We start from the raw sequence: 23,134 nt of genomic DNA on the forward strand, positions 1-23,134 counted from the left end.
TCCATGAAGGGGAAGCTTCAGAGGTCTGCGGCCTTTGTGAGCTACCCCAGCCATGTGCTACTCCCAGCAACTGGCCCCTACCAGTTCTGACCCCCACTTTTGAGCAGGAGAATCGGTGGGAAATCCAAGACAGGAAGAGGGGTATGCCCACCTTTGCCAACCCCACCCCTCAAGTGGGGGAGGGGCGGTGAAGCCCAACTCTCAGTCCCAGCAATCTTGCAGATGGGGGACCCAGCCGACCCGAGTGAGGTGCATGCCCCTCCCACTGGAGGTTGGCATAATAGGGGGTGTACCCACCCCAAGAAAGGGACCCATTGGTCCTGACCTGTACCTACCTGTAACATCCCTAAATTTAGTATTTAGGGGCAACCCTGAACCTTGCCTTCCAGATCGGAGCCGAAAAGAAGAAGTTACAAGAAGAAGGAACGAACAGCCATGCACAGAAAAGAAGAGGAGGACACTAACTGACTTGGCCCCCGTCCTACCAACCTGTCCCAACCTCAGAAGCCTCCAACAGAACCTCGATGTGTCCTGCAGCCAGCAGTCCTCGAAAACCTGGAGAACCTGCCCTTGTGACTCAAAAAGGGCTTTTTTTCCCGTGTGCACCAGACTTGCTCAAAAGTAACCGACTCTGACACCGCCCGAGTCCGTGAGTCATCAACAATCTGCTCCCGGAGTTCAGAGCCTGAGTGACCCAATCACCTAAAGAGGTTCCCCCAGTGATCCTAGTCTGGTTCCTATTGACCCCTGAACCTTAACAAGCTCCCAAGCCAAACCTACAGTCAACAACTGGAGGATCCTCTCAACAGCAACCGAAGGCGACACCCAGACAGACTCTGTAACCAAATCTGTCTACAGAGGTCAACTGTGACCATCTGACCGACTCAGTCACCGAAAGCCTGTGGTCACAGGACAATGACTCCAAAGCCCCCATTCACCTCATCAGCTGCTGACCGACTCCAAGGGATCTCCGACTGACTCTGCAGCCTCAGTCAAAGCCGTATCCTACACGCGGCCGCCTCTGCACCTCTGATGGTGTAGGTTTTGTTGGCCATTGGGCCCTACAGTGCTGACTTCAACGCCAGGAGATTTTTGTTTCCCAACCTGGTGGCCTGCCTGCCTCAGCCCCCAAGCCCACAACCATGTGTAGCTCGTTGGCTAACACGTGGTCCCTGCAATCCACACCCGGCAGCCTCTGTGCCGCAGACGGTGTGACTCAAGTGCCCATTTGACTTAATCTTACCCACGGGCCCGAAAACTCCGTCCCGCTTCCCTAGGACTAAATGTGGCTCATGCGTAATACTGTAAACCTGTAATAAGTTTGAAAAATGCATTGTATAATTTTTCCTTTCCTCAGGAAGTGCACCAGCCTTGCATCTATAGATAACTGGCACGTAATAAAAATAATAGCTAATTCTGACTATCTGCAAATGCAAAGAAATTATACTGCAATTAATTCACTGCATTTAAACTGTATTTAAACTGCATATGATGGCAAAGCATTCTTATACTTACCTGTACCAGGCCTGGCTTGGTTCAAGAAAATAAATATAACTAAATAATATTTTTATACAATCAAATTAGTCTGAGTTCAGTCTTTGAGTGTGTGACATCATTTTTTGCCTGATTATGTACAATAAATGCTTAGCACTACCCTCTGATAAAGCCTTACTGCCCTCCCACACTACCACAAATAGAGAGTAAGGAATTATCTACTTTTACCTCTGCCTACCTTCAGGGTTCCACTGGACTCTGTGCACACTATACCTTACTTTGGTATACTGTATACAGAGCCAGCTTCCAACAATAATCACTTGCATTCACTTGCACCCACTGCCGAATCGTTAATAATTACAATGGTTTCCATGAGTCCAGCTTCCTCCTACAAGTGTCAGTCAGAGCAGACACTGAAGTAAAACTGACAGGCAGACTGCACACAGCTAGAGTGAGTGATCTTTAGCGCTACAATCCTGGGGGTGAAAGCCAAGTTGTTGTGTAATGACTGTGTCTCGGACATCTTTTACACACCCACACCTGCACAGTTGTCTCAGAAGTGTCTAAAACATATAATGTGCGTAAAAGAATAAATATCCTGTGTACAGCAAGGAATCTCAAAATGTCTGTTTTCTGCTATTGTGGGAATGGTACTTAAAATTAGTATTAATTAGATAACTAGATAAAATAAATGCAGCAACTTCAAGAGGTCTCTATTTCACCAGGATCATGAGTGAAAAGTGAATCAAATAGAGTTGTAAAATGGGATAAGCAGGACTACAAGTCCCAGAATGTGGGATAAACAGGACTACAAGTCCCAGAATGTAAAAAAAATACTGGTCTGGACAAGATACTCACTCATAGGCCTGTGAAACTTGAGAACTCTGAACTTTTAGTCAGATTCAATGCGAAAGCTATTTGTCTCAGCCTACAATGCACAATTTAAAAAAAAGAGTACACAATTGTGCATAAATTAAGCGATCACACACACGCAATGTACAGTAAATCACCTCAATATAATTCAAAGAGCAGCCACTCTGGCTCTCGAGCTCAAGGTCCGTGAATGTCAGATTAATCCTCTCATTGGGAGACTGCCAGAGAGTGTAAACGCATTGCCTGCTGTTGGCGTACGAATGAGGCCAGAAGGGGGAGGTGATCACGCCTTCGCTGTCCGTGTAATTCCCGCCACATCCAGGGTCCGCTGGATGAAAGAAGACAAACACGGATATTAGAAGATCGTGTTGGATTTGTGTACTTAAGCAACAGGTATGACAATTCACCGCTTGCGCTGCACAAATGCCAACAACATATCATTGGATGATCTTTCAGTTTTACCCCAATAATCAATGCATTAAAAAAACATGAATAATACCTTCTGAAAATGGAATTTTACATTTGTGCTATACTTCCTCTTTACTTATCTTGCTTTCAATCACATTACATATTGTCAGATCTTAGGCTGATCTTATGCTCAGTGACACTACAGGGATCTTTGATCTCATGATTATAGATTCGAATGGTAGATTCAAACAAAGGATGTGTAAAATCTGTGACATTTCTGTGAAATTACACTAAATTAAATAGAAAGCCAATGTGGAATTTTTCATTTAAATTTCAGCAGAAAATGCATCCCTGTGTCAATTTGAAACGCGAGGAGATGCTACACACTACAAAAAGCACAAACATATGCCGCAGACATGAGCAGCTCGCGATCTGTCTGTTCACGCTGTGCTGGTGCTCCTGCAATAGGATTTTTACCAGAACAAACTCCAATTCCACCATGAGATTAATGGCTTGATGTCACAAAATCCGCCAATAGACCCTTATGCCAAGTTTCAGTCACTCTGCCCTATAGTTCACCCTCCAAGCACTGTGACTGCTATCACTCTGAGCACAGAGTGTAACAGTCCTGGTTTTGATTAACTTTGCATTCTCTGATTTTTCAGAAAATATTTACCAACAATCCTATAAGTATGCTGAAAAAGGTGGCAGTTTCTAGGGGTTGACAGCACAAGAAGCATGAATAAGAACAATTTGCAAAAATGGATATCTTAATACATGTGGCCTAGAATCAAAATAGATGTCCTCATGCTTCCAGTCTTCTTCCTTCTCTTTCTGGTCCTTATGTGACTTCTGGTACGGGTACTCCTCCTAATCCTGTTCAAGGTCCTCCCTTTCTGGATTATTTTATTCCTCCTGGGCCTCCTCTGGGTTAAGTATTGCCTAGCTCTGATCACATCGGTACTGGATTTCTGACCCTTGGTCCTTCCTTGTATTGGGCCTTTCTAACCCTCCTAGGTCTGGTGATTCTAGTCCTCCTGGTTTGGGTCAGCATGATCCACCTGACTATTATCACTGTCCTCTTCGTACTGCGCCCACTGGTCTTTTTTCTCCTTGTTAGGTCCTTCTGGGCTGGGCCTGGTCATCTTAATCCTTGTCTGGTCCCATTGGTCTTCGTGGCTCTTGTTGCCCTGATCCAAATTACCCTGGTCGTCCTGTTCCTCCGGTTCCACCTGGTACTCAAGGTCCTGATCCCTTTGGCTTTGCCCCAAGTCCTCATAGACCTATTCCTGGTCCTGCTTATCCTGATCCTTACAGTCCACCTAATCCTCTTCCATCTGGTTCCTGTTACTAATGGTTCTGGTCCACCTGCTCCTGATCTAACTAGTTCTCTTGGCCATCCTCCATCTGGTCATGGTCCTCATGTTGGTTCCCTGCCATCCTGATTCTGCACCAACTCGCCCTCTCAGTTCCGATCCTCCTTGTTCAGGTCAACCTGTTCCTAGCCACCCAGCTTGGTCATCCTGACTCCTGTCATCCCAGACCTTCTTTTCCTCTTCACCCTGATCTCCCTTGTCCTGTTATGCCAGGTCTTGGTCCTCCTGGGCCTCTGTGACTTGAACTTCCTGGTCCGCTTGATTGTGTCCCCAATGTTCCGCACTTCCCTGGTCCTCTTAGCCCGTATCCTTTTGGCTTGGGTTGCCTGCCTATCTACTCCTAATCCCCCAGGTCTTGTTCTCTTAATCTTCTTACGCTGTGTCTGGTCTGCCTAGCACAAGCCTTCCTATTATTGGCCTTCACAGTCCTTGTTCTTTTCCTGGTTTTATGCCCACTGAATTGATTCTCTTGCTTCTGGTCTCCACTGTTCGGATCTTTGTATGACTAGTCCTCTTAGCCCTGCTTCTACTAGCCATCCTTGTCCTTCCATGCCCTCTTCTCCTAGCTCATCCTGTTCCTTTCTCTTGACCATCATCCCCTTGACCTGGTCCATCTGATCCCCCTCACCCTGTTCATCCAGTTCGTTGTTCATCAGCTCCTGGTGGTCCCCTAGCTCTATGTGGCCTCCAGTTTCCTGGTTCTGTTAATCCTGGCCCTCTAGGCTCTTGTCTTCTTGGTTGGATCATCCAAGCCCTGTGCCTTGTCCTCATTGTCCTTCTGACACTACACCCAGTGGTCCCAACCCACTTTGTTTTGGTTCTCTTTGTTTGGGTCCTTTTGAGCCTGATCGTTGTGGCCCTGGTCCTTCTGGCCATCAGGGTGCAGTCACCTTAATTGTCCTGGCCCCGGGTGTCCTGATCCTCCTGATCTTGCTCACCCTGGCCCTGCTACCTCTTAGTTCTAGTCTTTCTTCTCCACTTGGAAATTTGGGCACTGTATCCTGACATCCTGGTCCAACTGGCACTTATAGGCCTGTTCCCACTTCATATGGTCCTGATCCTTCTAGTCCTGATTGCTCTGGTTCTGATTTTCATGGCTCTGGTCGTTTGGTACTACCCCCTCATCTTCCTTACTTATTCTTGTCCCTTGTTCCTGCTGGCCATAATCGTTATGCTCCTGATCTTCCTAGTCCTTCAGGATCTGACCCTCCTGCTTCTTGTCCTCATGGTTGTACACCAACTGGCTACAGTCTCCTTTCTTCTGGTCCTACTGCTCCTGGCCATGCTGTTCCTCTTTCTCCCAGCCATCATGTTTGTAGTGCTACTTTTTGGACCTCCTGGCTGTGGTCATCCTGGTCTTGATGTCCCTTGTCCTTATCTCCATCTCCTCCTCCTGGTACTCCTGGTCCTGACTCCCAGTCTTCTTTGTTCTTATCTTCCTTGTCCCCGTGGTGCTCCTGGGCCTCTATTTCCTTCTCTTTCTAGAGCAGATACTTCTGGCTGTAGTTGCATAGGTCCTTGATCTCTCTCCCTGGTCCTCCTGACCATGGTCCTCTTAGTATTGTTGTTCATAGTCCTTGTCCTTCTCATGATTCCACGCCTATTGGACCTGATCATCTTGGTCCTGGCCCATATAATTTGGAATCTCCTGGACCTAGCTCTCCTGGAACTGGTCCTCCAAGCCATCGTACTCCTGGTCTCGTTTCTATGGACATCCTGGTCCTTCCTTTTCTTGTACTGTTGTGTTGGTCAACATAAAACCTGACTTTGGCCATCCCACCCCTTCTTAGTTCCCCATTATTGGCCAATCCTGGCCCTGTTCCTTTCTGGCCCTCTTGGCCACGGTCACCTTCTCCTTGTTCTCCTCATCTTGTACCTCCTAGTCCTGATACTACAGGGCTCCTTCCTGCTGGTGTTCTTGGTCCATCTGGCCTCTTGTGCCCTGGCCCTCTTAGTCCTTGCCCAAATATTGTGCGCTGTTCTAGTCATCCTGGCTCAGTTTCATTTCTTCTTGGTCCTCCTGGTACTGCACACATTGGCTCTGGCCATCTTGATCATGGTTCTCCTTGCTTAGATCCTCCTCAGCCTGGTCATTTTGATTCTGGTCCTCCTGGCCCCCCTTATCCAGTACCCTTGGTCTTCCTGACTTTGGTTGGCCTTCTTACATCGGGTCCTCCTCACCTTAATCCTACTACCTGAGATGATGGATCTGCTCCACATGCTACTCCAGGACAAGGTCCCTTGGATCTTCATGGCCTTCTTAGCCCTTTTTCCAATCCTCTTGGTCATAATCCTTTTAGTCCACCTAGTCCTCCCTGCTCTAGTCCCTTTACTGCCCTTGCTCCAAGCTCCCCTAATTTGTGTCCTCCTTATCCTGGCCTCCTGGTTCTTTTGGCAATTGTGCTTCTAAACCTGATCTTCATAGTCCTCCTCAATCAGGTCTTTCTCCTACCCAAGTACTCCTGCTTCATGTTCTTGTTCATGGTTCTGCAAACACTTGTGATGGTCAACCACTGATCAGACTAGCATTCCTTGTTGTGATAGTTCATGTTCTCCCATTCATGCTAATCTTAGAACTTCCTAGCTATGCCCTTCTCAGTATTGACCGCCATTTCCATGTACTTCTGTACCTGATCCTCTGGATCCTGGTTCTCCTATTTCACAGACTCCTGGTCCTGGCCCTTTTCAACCTCACCTTAATTCTTCTCCCTCAGTCCTCCTGGCCCTGCTCTTCTGGTTTATCTAGTCCCCCTGGTTTTCCTGTCCCTTATCCTTCTGCTCCTGGCCCCCCTAGTCCATGTAGTCCTGGTCATATTAGTTCTTGTAGTCCTTTGTCTGCTCCTCCTGGATTGGGTATGCTGGTGCTTGTCACACTGGCATTGATTTCTCTAGCCCTCCTGGTCCTCTGGTTCTCCTACCCCATCCTAGTCCCATTAGTCCTCCTGGTCTCCTGGGTTGCCAGTTCCCCATTGTTCTTCCATCTGACCCTTGTCTCTTCTGTAATGGTCCTTCTAATAATGGTCCTACTCAGCTCCCTTTGCCTCAACCTACCTTTGAACCCTCAAGTCCCCCTTTCTTCCCTTTACTTCTCCCCAACCCTGAACCACCCAGTCACCTTCACCTGCTTTTAACTTTACCCATACCTGATACCTCCAGTCACACATACCTCCAGTCACACTCACCTCCCTTTACTTCTACCCACCCTGAACCCTCAAGTCACACAAACTTCCCTTTACCTCTACTCACTCCTGAGACCTCAAGTCACCCTATCCTCCCTTGAACCCTCCCCTCCCCTGAACCCTAAAGTCACTGCCACCTCCCTTTACCTCTGCCCAACCCTCACCTCTCTTTATCTCTACCCAATCATGAGAAGGTTTTTATTCTCACCCAATTGCAACTAAGAAGATTCTGGAAATATTCATTAGATATGGTTACAGACAAACAAAAATCCACCGGAGCCACTCAATTAGCAAGAACTGAAAATGCTCTATCTAGACATCATGGAAAGATAATATGCCAAAAATAAAATCCCCCAAAACAATCAATCAAAAAACAAAGTGATGCTCTGTTGCCAAAAATAGAAGATGATACTACACAAATCTGGGCCACTGTGCAAAAAAAAATAAAAAAATGTAGCTGTTTATCTATCTTAGAGTAACAGTAAAAACCCTTCTGGAGAACAGCATAGCGAAGACACAGGGAGCAGCCAAAGACATAATACAATTCTACAGAGACACGGCAATGTGTGGATCCCAATCCCATGGGAAAAGTGATCTATGAAAAAGTATGTAAGATGTGGTGTTATGGCCAGACTTATGGGTGGCGCAATTCATCTATCAGCAACTCATCAACTTGAAAGGTGCTATTGGAAAAAAGCTTGGTCCCCTGCAGTCATCTAAAGCTGTCACACCATCAACAGATCCGAGCTATGCATTTACTGAAGCAAAATCCACACAAGTGCTGCTCTCCTATGCCATAATGAGACAATTCAACGCACTGAACCAGTTGGCAGTCAGGGTATGGAGAGAAGCAATCAAATCCAAGAATCCAATCATGCTTAAAGTAAGCAAAACCCTCTGAGGTCTAAAATGGGAACATCTATGGGACCACCAGGAAGCAACCAAATTCAGCAAAAATCAAGTCAAAACTAAAGGGACCCGTTCTATACCCCTGAACAACAAGTTACTACAAAAAAGACTGCTTTCCATGGTACGGAGTAACATCTTACCATAGAACGAATACCATGCAAGGAGATATCAACCCTTAATCTATTCCGTTCTTATATGTAGGACATACCATCAGATGCACAAAGGTTCCATACGGCCGCTATCAAGGAATTCTGCAGAGAACATCAGACAAGCAGTATTCTTCCTTCTGCTGGTAAGTCAGAGAAAGTGACCACAGACACAGACCCTTCCTTGATGAGGAATTGTACCTCTGTGGGGAAAAGCTAACAGCAGCCACAGTCCATTAAAACGCTTACCTCTCACGAAGCCGGTAAATAACCACATATCGTTTTCCTTTTACAGTTATATCACAGTTTGTAACTCATTTACTCACTTTCTTAATGTTATTTTATTTTCTAGCTATCAAAAGGCGGAAAGTGTTCAATAAACTGAATTGACTAAGCTACTCTCATACTGCAGTTTACAAAAAGGGAAATCGGTACCCAATTTCATTTTTAAACTTTTTGCAAAACAAGATAATGGTGCTTAAAAGCACTACAAACGTATTTATCTCAACTAACACTGGGTCCTAGTAAGCATAGTTTATTCCACAATGCCTGGCCTCTGTTTAACAAAATGAGCCATATATTCTACACGGCCAATGGCTTCTACTTTTAATGGGCTGATTTTTTTCAGAAGGATGTTAATCTTGTCACTTTACCTTCCTTTATATAAATAAAGCACCCTGTATATTTTAGAGGCACATATGGAATGCATGTTTTCTGAGGAGCATTCCTTAGTACTCGGAAGGCATGCTCTTACTCACAAGAGGATGTTGTGTAGGTGATTTGGAAGCCTCGGTCATTGATCGAACTGTCAGAATGGAAGTGGATTCGTGCTTGTGGACCACTGGTTTGCAGTGGAGCAGGTGATCCAGTGCTGCAGAATTTACCAAGGACAGGGTCATCTTGAAGGAGTCCATCTTGAATCTATAATAAAGTACAGTTCATTAAATAAACAGGGATCCTAACATATACAAGGTGTATATAGTTGACAGAGTCATTCATACACATTCACATAGTCTAACACAGGTGTAGATGTATACCCTGGCTCAGATTTACTTAAAACTCAAACGCAATGCAGCAAGAGACCTTGCTGCACTGCGCTGTATGACAGGGAGACAGCAGGAACATGTCATATCTACTAAGATAAGACACATTACTGCTCTCTCCTTGTGCTGGGACACTGAGTGCTGCCGAGAACCAACGCAGGCATCCTTGCACCATGGTTCAAGAGTGCCTGTGTTTCAGGCAGGATTGTTTTTGTGCAGGAAGGAATTTCTTCCTGCACACAAACAATCCTCAGAGGCATTTTCTTCTTCCTATGTGTGCTGCATAGAATCAGAATAATGAGGAAAAATTAAGATATTTCTCCTTGTTACGTCATTGTTGGGAAGGAGTGCCATTTTGACGCAATCCCAAGTTTACTTCACTTTGCAAAACTGAGACTGCGTCAAACTCCATTGGTGGAGACATGGGAAATCACATGCACCACCTATGGAATTTCTTTCCACCACATAGTAACTTGAGGCAGCGAATTGTGCTACCTTGCATTACTCTGGATTTATTAAGCCACGCAGAGTTATGCAAGGTGAATTTGAGTGGCCTAGTAAATCTCACTTTAGCCATTGTATTGCCTTGCATCCCCTTGTGTGGGACAAGGGCAACACAAGATTTCAGTTAATCTGGCCATGTGTTTGGAATGTGGTGGATTAAATGGTCAACAATCTAATCCTAATATTGCACTCAACCCAGATGTTTGCCAGGGTCAATTCCCATTTGACGTCCGGAGAAGTTCAGTTTTTGAGACTAAAAAAATTAAAATGATGGATAAAACATTTGTTGACTATTCTGGGTTGGATTCCATATTTGGTCATTTGTTCACTGTGCCATTCTGCAGAAGGACTTGCAAATTTGTCTTGGCCCTTCGAAAACAGAGATATGTCTCTGAGCTCTCTATGCCACAGGGTCATTACTTGCATCTTGAAGGTTAGCACTTCTAGGCCAAAAACTATTTGGATTGCAGTTCTAGCTCAGATGCCATAGGCCTAGCTATACATCCTGGACTGTCTGTTTGTAGCAGGGACAAGAAGGACTAACATATGGTTAGTCCTCTTCTGGAATGACACAGACAAATATCAACAGTGTCACACACTGGAACCTATTAAAGACTTTAAATGTATTGTAGGTTACACAAAGGTATTGCTGCTAAATATAATTAAGATTATCTGTTATTAATCAGATATTTCATATCATCAGTCATATATTTGGGCTGCCGTAAATTATGATGAAAATGTAACCTATATAATTTTTTTATTTTTTTTTATTTTTTTTTGGGTTACAATACACTAAATTACAATGAAAGATAATGTTTCAACAGACACATCTGAGGAGAGACAAACTCTTAGCCCAAAATTGATTGCGGATGCCATCACATGAGAACATGTCAGCCCCATTCAGTATCATGACTGCATTGAGCAGACATGTTTGTGATAGAGTTATTCCTCATGATACATTCAAATGTGGTCACAGTATGTATGTCTTTGAAATCAAAGTGGTGCACACAGATCACATAGAGCAACAATAATCAGTTTATCTTGTGTAACTTTTGCCATAATATAAATTTGATTCTAACTCCCATCATGAAGATGGTCTCTAGTTTTTCTAAGTTATGTTTATCAAGGAAACACCAACCCATTTATTGAAATATTACTGTTAGTACGTACCCCAACATTTGTTCACTGGGCTCGCTATTTGATTGTAGGTGCTGCTATGTTCAAAGCAACCACAATCACATACAAAGGTTAGCATTACTAATATGGCTATTGTATCACCTTTTTTTAATGGACATAAATATGAGAGTTCGATTGATACATAGTTCACAGGTGAATGAGATGTAAATTGCTGCTTTCCAAATGTTGGAATCCACAAACAGATACAGAGAATTTTCTAAATAATCAACCTGAATTATATAAATTAGAGGTATGGATGAGTTCCCTTGTGTACTTCTAAAAGAAAATCACTCAAAGACTTGTTGGTGCACCCCACAGGTCTTTATTTACAGCACGATACATGATTGTTGATGAGAGGACAGCCAATGCAGGTTTTGTTGAGGAATAAAGGCTGAGGAGCTTTTTCAAGGTATGGTACTATAACAATTAAGTACGTCCTAGTAGTGTAAACATAATACAACATTGTAGTTTCAACCACCGAATAAAAATAAATCTTGGCCTGTAGTAAGCACGATCTTTACACCTCCCTGCAACTTGTGTAACTAATAGCAAAAAGGACCCACAGAAGTACTCTATTAAAGGTAAGTGAATCAGATAGGACCCAAGATTTTATGAAGTCGGGAAACTTGGAGGGACTGAGATACAAGGATAAGGTGCCCAATTAGTCAGGAACCATAACATAATCAGGAAACATAACTTAATTAACAAGAGTTTTACAATAAAATATATATAGCCCCTTTAAACTACTTAGACCCCCTTCACAAATTAAAGGACAATTAGATATTTAGTCACTTATGGTTAGCCCTCCATAAGGAGTAACTCCTTGACTATCTGAAATTTTCAACAGTTCCGAAGAACATTTTAAGATCTATACACACTATAGCTACCGACCAGTACTCAAAGGGCTATGTACGCAGAATTGTAAAACGTCCAACAATGTGAATACGGAGATTTGATGCTGAAGTGTATTTGCACTTTAAAAAGTTCTTCTCTGTGGTGAAAATATTTTTCTCGAAGTAGGAAGTGTTCCCTCCCCATTCCCACCTTAGAAACAGACTTGCTCCTACCCTTGAGAGAAGGAAATCTGGATTCATGTCCACATTGGAAAACTAAATCCATAGCATTGGGGAATACTCATGGCCATACAAGACTGTTGGTGCCCTCCCTAATACCCACACCAGCCACTAAATGTGATCATTGATACAAATATGCACATCATAGAATGCCCACTCCATATTTCAGAAGTGGATAATTCAAACAAATTGTACCACAAATGGGTGTAAACCATCATCATCTTCTTACGTAGTACCAGCTAAAAAACGATCAGATGATTTCATGGCTTGCTTTCTGAGACATGATGGACAATTTGTGGGACTACATATTGGCTTCCAATTCAATCCTGTTTGACACCAACCTAGGTGAGACTGAATGCCCTTATGGCTGATTGCATCACAATGTATTCCCCAGTAAACCCCTGAAATGCCCTTAATAGCTACTCTCCTGCCTCTTCAGGGTAGGCACCTGACTACTCTGCATTTCCCTGCTGTTTCAAGGGCACCACCTCCCTGGAGATGACTTGAACCCATGCTTGACCCCAAAATTGCCCCTGCTGGGGCTCCAGAAGAGTCCCACATTCTTAGGAGCATCCCAGCTGTGAGATCCAACTTAAAGACTTACCATATAACCCTATCACCTTCTGGGAAGTCCTCGGGGAGGAAAACCTGTATGCACTTGGAGAAACGTTCTCCAAGAAGGCCGCCTGAAGCTGCTGCACTGCGTAATTGAGCGCTTCTGTGGCCCATCACACATTTGATGCCGACCATTACGATCCCCCTAGGGACTATTGAGGTTTTACCACCTCCATCTCACTGTGTGTGCCTGGAGCTACCACGGGATCGGCCCATTTCCTCAATCACTGTGCTCTTCGCAAGGCTGTGGATGAACTCAGGACAACCATCTTTAACCTAGCAGTGGCTGACTAGGTCACCTCCTATAACTTCCCAACAGGCATCAGCCTCCAACATGTCATCAGCATCCGTTGCCACTAGCTCCTCCCTAGCACCGCTTCTTTTCCAAATTTGACACAAATGATTTCAAGATCAAATACCCCAAATATTTCCAAACATGCAATGAAAAACTTCCCGGAAACCCTCTTCCCAGACAAATACCACTGCCAATGCAAAGGCTCCCTCAAAACTGACCTCCTCCTCTTCACACACACTACTGACCTATGGATCAGATCTTTACGCAGTTTTCTCCCATACACTTTTCTCGCTAACATTCCCCTTTGGCTGCTAACTAAAATGCTGCTCCCCTTTCCCTCTCCCGGGAAACTTTCTATATCCATTTACAACAATGGGAAGATCATATTCCAAGCCAACAATACAACTCTGGACACAATCAACTTAATTTATTCCTCTATAAGGCCCTCCTGCGATTCTCAAGGAACCCCCTCTCTGTCTACCTATAACACCCCCACTCTCCCCTTTCGGGTCCACCCAGGCAGCATCTCTCACCACGGATTTTCCTACAATACCTTATGCCCCCGCACAGCCCATAGCTCACTTCTTTTTCCAGACCTTGAACATCTCTCCCTCAGACCATCTCTGCACTATTCCTCTCCAACGGTCTACAAACCCTCATCTCCCACTTAGGTTGCTGCTGCCACCCTTCTTTCATCCCTACAATCGGCCCACTTGTCTCCCCCTTCCTTCCTACCTTTTTCACCCCCTGCCCCAACATCTCCCAACACCAGACACCAACAACCAGCCCCTTCCCCTTCTGCACCTCAACCACTCAGAGTCAGTTCTGGACAGTTCACCCCTATCCTCCTACTAGTATGGAACATAACTGGCATCTGTTCATCAAACTCCTTTCTTCGTTCTCACACCTATCTCGAAGAATGAATATCCTCACGTTAGCTCTATTCCAGCTTAGTGACTCTGTCTTCTCATCACTCCTTCCCTTATTACCCCCGATGCACCCTCCCCCACACCCTTCTAGCATACCAACGAACATATGCCTACCCAAATGGACACACCCACCCCTATAAAACTCAGACCTACTTCACCTGCTAAAGAGGTATGCAGCTTCGAATTCTGCTACCTCCTCCTCCCATCTTACTACAGGGGGCAGGCAGATTCCCACCATCATCTCTAGCACCATTAAAACTCACACACACCATCCCAGTGCACACTCAACCCCTCTTAACTTGATACAAATCCCAACTATCCTCCTGAAACATCCAAGTCAGAACGACAATCTACCCATGAACTGCATTCTTTACAGTTGTTGATCTTCAGTCAAACACTGTCCAGAGTTTTCAGCCTCAATCCTGACCCATCTTGATCCTCACGGAAACGTGGCTCAATGTGTCATCTAACCATGCTCTAGAATAACTTCTTCCTCCGAACTACTTCATTTTGCGATGTGACCAGGAAGATAGAATGGTGGAGGTCTCGCACTCATTCCCTGATACTCTCTGCGATTCCGAACCCTCCCAATGACTCACTTTCAGTCTTCTGAATGCATGTCGGTGGAACTGTCCACATCTACTACCTCCAACCTCAGATTAAATGTGGTTTATCAACCACGGGGACAAAACAACACCATCAAGGAGTGCATGAATTTCTTTACCTCACAACTTATCAGCTCTGACAACAATAACTTCCTTGGTGACTTCAAAATCCACTGGGGAGATACCTCCTTTCTCAATGCCAACAATCTCCAGCAACACTGCCATAAACCTACACACCACAAAGGCACCATTCTGGATCTGATAATCTCCAATTCCTCCTACCTGAAGACATATGACCCCATCCCAGTCTACTATTCTGATCACATGCAGATCCCATTCTCTCTAACTGGCTCTTACACCAAAACATACAGGCAATCCAAGAAAGAGAAACTATGGTTTAGAGACACGTCCAACCTTCACACAGAGGCCATGGCCATCATGGCCTTTCTCTCTCTAATTGTGTTTACACCTCATCTTGACATAGACAAGGCCACCGACAAGTACAACTCCTGTATGGAATCCCTTACCGACAAACGTACACCCCTGAACTGCAAATTATCCAGACCAAAACCCTCTAGGCACTGGTTGTCAAATGAGCTTTATAAAGAACACAAGTTTATCAGAAAATGTGTGAAACAAGCACCATCTCACCTGAGTATGACTAAGCTTTGGAAAGCAAGAAAACAAAACAAAGACCAAATCATCAGAGCCAAATCCTCCAATATCAGGGACCTCGTGAATTCTGCAACAAATAAACAGAAGCACCTGTTTGGGGCCGTTGCACTACTAACCCCTCTATAACTTCGGCTCATAAGCCATCGGTTGCCTGTTGCAATGACGTTGTGGATTTCTTTGATAAAAAAGTTAGAGACATCTATTTCTTGCTTCCAATCAGCGACTCCCTTGAAACGATTGAGTCTCTACTATGCAAAGCACTACAATCATTGTCATTCTTCTCTCCAGTCTCTGAGCAGGACCAGCAAGGAACTATCTCCAAATTAAAACCATCATCAGGATGCAATTCCAGGCTCTTTCATCAAATCTCTTGCCACAAACCTACTCTCCATAAGTACCATTATGGTCAATTCCTCTCTCAATAGGGCCTCATCCCAGAGTGACTAAAACTGGATTAAATCACTCCGCTCTTGAAAAAACAACCTCTTGATCCAGAGAACCTGTACAACTACCTCCCAGTCTCCACATTCCCATTTTTAGGCAAAGTCTTTGAAAGTTGCAAAGAGTCCCAACTAGCCTCACACATTCATACAAACGTCCTCCTAGATACCTCCAAGTTTCCGCCAGGGTCACAATACATAAACTGCGATTCTCCAAATAGTCAATAACTCCCTTAAAATCCTCAACTCTGGCAATTCCTGCCTCCAGGTCCAACTGGATTTATCCGCCACATTCAACACTGTCAACCATCTTGACTTCCTTCGCATTTTTGAACTATGCATGTGATTTGGATACACTGTCCTCAACTGGTTCTCCTCTTGCCCATTCAACCACTCCCAAATTGTGAAAATGGCCAACTTGTTCTCAAGACCACTCAGCTTTCAGCAAGGGGTCCCTCATGGTTCGATCCTCTTCCCCAACCATCTTCAGCCTCTACCTAAAACCACTATGTGTGATTCTCAGAAACTCTGAGATTCTCTTCCACTTCTAAACCAACGATACCCACATATACTTGAAAATCTCATCCCGGGAGGACATTTCCCTGCTTTCAAATACACTCTTAAAGATTTAAAACTGGATGTCAAACCACCATTTAAAACTTAACTCAACTGAAACAGAATTTCTTTTGCTCTCACCTCCAAAAGCAAAAACTCAAGTACAAGAATGGATGACCAACTTTCCCGCCTTTAATGGCTGCCCCGCCACTGTCACAGGTGTCAGATCGCTCGGCATCTCCCTTCGTAATAGCCTTAATCTTCACAGCCACGGCCAACATCACCCGTCACCAACTTAGGTAGCTTTGGGGTATCAGACAATTGATTCCGGATCAAGACCTCAAAACAGTGGTGCAGTCTCTCGTTGTCTCTAGACAAGACTATGGAACTGCTCTTTTCTCAGGCATTCCCGAAGTTCACCTAGGCCCACTGAGAGCAGCACTACATGCTACAGCATGCTTCATCTTAGGTATCAAGAAATTTGACCACATTTCTCCTGCCCTGTTAACACTCCAATGGCTCCCCACTGAAGTGCGGTCCCAATTCGAAATCGCTTGCATTACTTACAAAGCACTACACTCTTCCTCAGCTCCCTATCTAAATGAGAAACTGAAAATCTCTGGAGCAAATAGAAGTTCCAGAAATGCCCAATTCCTGCTCCTGGAACCCCACACCTTCATTTGAGAACAATATATTAACCAGTCCTTCACTGGTAGCGCCACTAGAATCTGGAACTCTCTGCCTCTCTAACTCCGTCTACCCACCTGCCTAGCAACCTTCAAAAAGGACCTCAAGCTCCTCCTATTTGACAGACATCTTGGTTAATTCACCCTCAACCAGACATAAGTACTTTCGCCACTGCGCCCAGATCTGAATTCTTGTAACTGTGTATGTCGTCGGCCAAATTGTTGTAATTGTCTCTTGTGGTAACTTTTGTACACATTTACTGATGTAAACATCTGTGTTTAACTGCTATTATGGTAACCCGCTGGAACCCTTATGCTTTCGGGAAATGTCTGCGCAATTTAAATCTGCAAATATATATATTTTGAAAGTTCACCCTGTTCGAGGATGCTACAAAATCCAAGATCTCTTAGCACTAAAATGTAATGACCCACAAAATGGCACCTACAATGCTGTAGATATCTAGCTATTCAAAAATGCCCTCACATCCCCGGGCAGACGGAGTATGGATTCACAACTCCACTGCTGAGTAACCGAAGGCAGATCAGTAGTCCATGGCCAAATGTAGACTGCTTGTTGGCCTGCTGCGGTTAGCAAAGGTTCTTGGGACAGTTCCATGTATAAACTCCAACATCCCTGGAAGAGAATATTTTAAATTCTGTCCCTCTGTGTGAATTTTAATACAAAAGAGAGTAGTGGTATCTGGCATAGGGAGGGCGCAATTAGAAATATTCACTAGAACTATTTAGTAAATGAAGTATTAGACGGTGCTAAAAGGAGGAGAGAACCACCCACCTCTCCTAAACTGTAGCCTAAGCTGCAACACAAAATTTGAACCAATTTTTAGCACACATAAATTATCAAGATTCAGTACATGAGTAAAAATTGTAACAACATAAATAGAAAGAGCATGAATCCACAGTACACAGCAGGTTTCTTTAAATTCTTCAGTCTTTAATTCATGTGATGTTATCTTTTGGTAAGTCAATCATTTGACTGGTCGAAAGCCCAAAGCCAACACGTGTTTTGTCGCTTCTTGTTATATGTACATGTGACTTTTTCAAGGCCAGGTAAAAGATAGACCACAGTCACCATTTGAGCATTCCTAATAATTCCTCGGCTCTACAACATCCAACCCGAATACCTCCACTGTGACATTATAAGCATCGGTGAATTCTGTATACTTATTAATTCACATACCGTATTCCATGATATTTGAAACAATATATTGACAGCGGCATATTGTTTTTACTTATGTCTCAGGCAAACTAAATACATTCAGCCTGCCTCAGAATGCTATCAAGTACATAGGACACCCTTGGATGTGTTATGTGTCCAATTGAATCTAATATGTGTCTATTCAACACCGCTACCACTTCACACAGTCACTATACCAAACCAGTAAACCAACATGCCATACGTGAGTGCCCTGCCGCCCACAGTGATAGCATGGGTTTTACCAACCTGAATTCGCTGTATTAGACTGAAGAATTTAAAGAAACCTGCTGTGTACTGTGGATTCATGCTTGTATTTACGTTGTTACAACTGTTACTCATGTACTGAATCTTGATAATTTACATGTGCTAAGGATTGGTTCAAACTCTGTGTGAATTTGATGGGTGATCACTGCTATCTTGCTACTGATACTGTTTGCAGAGTACATTAAAGATTTCAGATGAACATCCTATCAAATCGAAAAAATCTTGACATGAAGCTATTTCAACAAAGATAACCACGTTCTCATTGCTATCATGTTCAAAATGTTATGCGCGTTACCTGCAAATAATCATTATTGCAGCTGTCGTGGTGTTCAATGTTCAGAGTTCCAAAGGCAAATGTGATGATAAGTCCAGGATTGGTTGAAATAGTCCAGTAGCAATCCCGGCTAGGGGGATAATTACCAGGATAGCCAGGAGAACTAATAGAGCCATGGGTACTGGTCAGCACACCTCCACATTCTGAAACAGAAACACAAAAAGATGAAGGCTATGTAACAGCCTGCAATGCTGCCCCCACTGGGTTCTGCTGCTCTACCTTATATCTCCCCCTAGGCAGCCAGCATTGTAGTTATATTTAACTTCATAGATGTCTCTTGGAGAAGAGTAAAATGCATTCCGATTGCTTATATTCAGGTTTAGCTTCACTTGGACATTATAAGGAAGGAAGGAGTGGCTTCTGTAATAAATAGTTATAAGCATGGTGTGTTATGGAGCCCAAGGACTGCAAGTGTCATTCATTACAACTAGAGTTTGTCCTTTACTCATATCATTGATGTGTGCTACGAAAGACATTCTGCCCTCACAGTAAACATCATGTGATGGCCAATGGTGAACCTCCATGGGTGTAAATCACACCAGTGCTTGGATCAAAGATGGTTGAATGTTTATTATTGTTTCACTATCTTTTCTGGCGCATGTGGGAATTTATCCTGGTTGGTGCTTCTAATGCAGTATTTGTTTTTCAAATCACACTTTGCAGTGCGTGTGGGTAGTGGGAGGTTCTGAACTCTCTCTCTCGCTCTCTGTTCAGAGTGCTCAATGTGTAATGCTGGAGTATTAAAACTTCAGGAAGTATCTAATGTGCTACCAGTGAAGTGTGGACATGGCGTTATCCCAGAGCGGACACCAGTCTTGCGGATGCCTTTCGTACCAAGTGTGCTGCTCTTGCTTCGTGCAATCTACTTACCAATGAGGTGCAATAGGACAGCACGCCTAAGACAAATGATGGGAGATGATTCACAAGAGCTAAGTGGGTAGCAAGGCTTTGCACTTGTTTAGAAGATGATGTGTATTGTTGCGAGAGCCCATGACATCTTAGTTTGAGGCATAATTTGCACTTAGTCGTAGTTCCAGGGCGAAGGGTTAGCACATGTATAGATGCCATGCTTCCAGGCATCAGAGCAATACTTCAATGCCATTGGTTAGACATAATCACTTGTTGGCTTTTCATGTTAGAGGCTCCTGAAAACACGGGCTATCCACTGCATATCCCTGTTACAGTGATTCTTGGATACAACTGTCATTCACATACCTGATGTACCACAAGCCCTGTGCACTCCAAGTGCAGAGATACAAACAGTGCAGATAAAAGGATATAGGATGTTGATTTTCTGTTGGCCCTACAGCTATGGTAGCGCTTCTGAAAGCTGCAGGCCCAGACTATGATCTGTATATTGACTTCAAGGAAGGAGTGGACCCAGGGTAGGGCAGACCTTGATAGACCTAAACATTATTTGAGATTCAACTTGGCTACCATGAGAAAGGCCTTTAATGTGAGCTAAGCTAGGGGACAGGGAGGAAGAGGGTTTTATAACGGTGAAGGGGGCAGACAGCAAAATGCAAGGGAGCAGGGGATGTATTGAGGAGGAATCGTTTCTGTTGTGCTTTTGCTTTTTTGTCAGTTTGCCAAGAAATATAAGGTTTGTTACAGGACAGACGTTATTGACTTCAGATTTCTGTATATTATTTTTTTTTACTTTTGTTTCGGTAACTGCTACTTTCTAAAATAATTTTCTCAAGAAATATAAGGTTTGTTACAGGACAGACGTTATTGACTTCAGATTGGTGTATATGATTTTTTTTTTACTTTTGTTTCTGTAACTGATACTTTTTTATAATTTTCTCAGGAAATATAAGGTTTGTTACAGTACAGACGTAGCTGATTTCAGATTGTTTTAATAAGATTTTTTTATTTTGCTTGTGTAACGGACACTTGTTTAAGCAGAGAACAAAATGGACATGGATTATTTTAGGAATGTACTCAGTCTTTAGTAGTGGATGGACATCGACTAATTGTGTACATTGTGACTCACAAAGATCTGAGTGTCATGAGATGCGGAAAAGGTCATGAGAAGCGATGCTGGGACAAGAGATTTCGTTGTTAGTTTGATGGTTGAATTGTTGGGTTCTTGTTCATATCTTGGTGATGGTATTTTGTTTGAAGAGTTTTGCATATGGCAGATGTGTTCAGCAGGCAACTGGAGAGCCTTGAGTGGGGCATCGTGTGTGTCAAAATACTTATAAATATATGTCAGCAATCCTATAGCCTCTTCGTTCCTATTCGTCGCCTACTGTATCATTTCTTTTAAGTGTGTAATAAATCTTTAAGACAGCCCTTTAGCTGTGAGTACTGAACCCATCATGATACAGTGCATACCATAACATCATGGTTATCCACGTCATATATGAACTGTATTAAAACTCACCAGGATCCCGAGTCTCCCACACCACTGTAAATCCTCCATGGCTAATTGAGTGGTCCGACACAAACAAGAAATACAGCGAATTGTGAGTGCTGAAGAGCTGCGCAGGAGCAGATGCTCCGCAGTATTTTCCCATCATGAAGGCTGCAGACGATTCTCCATCATGTACTTGGAGGTAGTCAAAGCTGCATCTTGCACTACCCTCCAGTTCAAAGTATGGGAAAGTAACACGTAGAATCTACAACAGTAAAGAGGCATAAAAGAGATTGAGTCTAGTTGGTTCACATTTTGAAGTATTTTAACACACTGTACAACCTCCCTCTGTGCATGCTTTTATACACATTAAAGTTTAAAGCATTTGGCCCCTGAAAAGGTAAATAAGGCTTTCAAAACTTTACGTTGACCTCAAAAAAGATAATGATACCTGTGAATCAATATTCTTTCTTTTTTAGATAGTTGAATAAAACTGAGAATTTGTTTCTTAGATAAAAAGAGGACTACAAAATCTGTCATCTCTCTCTAACTGCTCTTTAAATAAATCCATCATCATTAATCAGCCAGTCAGTGGTCTGTGTCAATTGGGTTGGTGCCTTCAATTCATATCAATTTACTCATAAAAAGAATATGCCCTAAGGGCGACTAGAAAAGTAATGAAAATGGATTAGCCACTGAAACTCTTAGGCCCTCTTTATGAGCTTACTGGGGGTGTATCTTTTGAGGAATACTTCTCCAGCAAAATCCATCTGATCTGATGTCCCCTCACCAGAGATCATCAGGCCCAAAAACCCAAGGCCCTGTTTCGCTGGTTACAGTTCTGCAACTGTGACCCATAGGCTGGAGCTGTCATAAGAGATAGATCCCGACCCCTCCTGCTCCCCGTTGAACCAAGAAAGGAGCAAATAACACTTCACCACAACTTTCGGTAGCTCTGCTGAGTCCTCTTGTTGCCCCCAACTCCTTCCCTCCAGCCCCAATCTGGTCCATCCCCACTCCAACTGCAATGTATTGCCTATTCAAAGCAGATGGCAAATGTCAGCAGAAAAGTGCATGTTATTTGGCCCACAGAAATGAATGGCATGTGGAAAGACCCTGGAATTTGTAGGTGCACATGCTGTTCTTAAATTCAGGCTGAACGATTTCTGATGCCTATTTTTGGTATGGAGATAGACAGGAGCGTAGCTTAATCAGTGATGAGATTCGAGGGTGTAAATCTCACAATTCCAATGGAAAAAGCAATAGGCCGCAGAGTGAATGGATGAGATGGCCAGGACGGACTGTTCCCTGAGGAGCAGGGTCAATACTGATTTGCATTAGGTGGGGATCTGAGGATAATTTCAAGTTTGGCGGCCAGGGAACTCCATTGCAATGGTGTCGGAGTAGTATGTCCGCCAAACTGAAGGTCCACCCACCTCAGACTAGAGGTCTGATGTAGATCTCAGAAGATGGGTTACTCTGTCACAACAGACAGGATATCCGTCACCATTGTAACCTGTCCACCGGGATCTAAATCAGGCCCTAAATTGGGTAGACCACAAGTTTTACACTGATAGAGTAAAATATACTTCCTTGGTGTTAAACATCCTCAAACAGTGTAGAGGCTAGGGAAGATAAGCAGTCCAATCGTTCATCCAAGTTAGAGTAGACAGTCAGATGACTTTTTCTTTTTAATTTTCCGTTATGGTCAGATTGGTAAAATGACCCCCACACCTTGGGAGATAACTCCCAAGGTGTGGGGGTCATTTGTTTTGTATTTTTCTAAAACAGGCTCCTGATTCAGGAGTTTATTTTAAAAAAATAAAAAAAACTTTGGGAAAGTTTGACGCCTGGCCATCATGTTTGAAGTAGCGATCCATCAAACATTTCCTGCATTGAAAGAAACTGCCATTACAGCAGTTCCTGCCAACTTATAAAGATGTCAGTGGGGCAGGCGAACATCTCTAAATTTTGTGTGCA

General features: G+C 43.7%; 1 protein-coding gene across 1 annotated transcript in view; it reads right to left on the reverse strand.

The window, feature by feature from the left end:
* The window catches only part of CUBN (cubilin), a 1,289,359-nt gene that overhangs the window by 1,065,708 nt on the left and 200,517 nt on the right, over nt 1–23,134 (reverse strand). Inside the window, exons 14-17 of the mRNA XM_085631507.1 lie at nt 21,185–21,419; nt 18,757–18,938; nt 9,144–9,306; nt 2,505–2,695 (exon numbers count right to left, since the gene is read on the reverse strand). Coding sequence (XP_085487633.1) covers nt 2,505–2,695; nt 9,144–9,306; nt 18,757–18,938; nt 21,185–21,419 — 771 coding nt within the window. The remainder of the gene's footprint in view (nt 1–2,504; nt 2,696–9,143; nt 9,307–18,756; nt 18,939–21,184; nt 21,420–23,134) is intronic.

This window comes from Triturus cristatus, chromosome 10 (assembly GCF_964204655.1).
Source record: "Triturus cristatus chromosome 10, aTriCri1.1, whole genome shotgun sequence".
In the NCBI taxonomy this organism is placed as follows: Eukaryota; Metazoa; Chordata; class Amphibia; order Caudata; family Salamandridae; genus Triturus; species Triturus cristatus.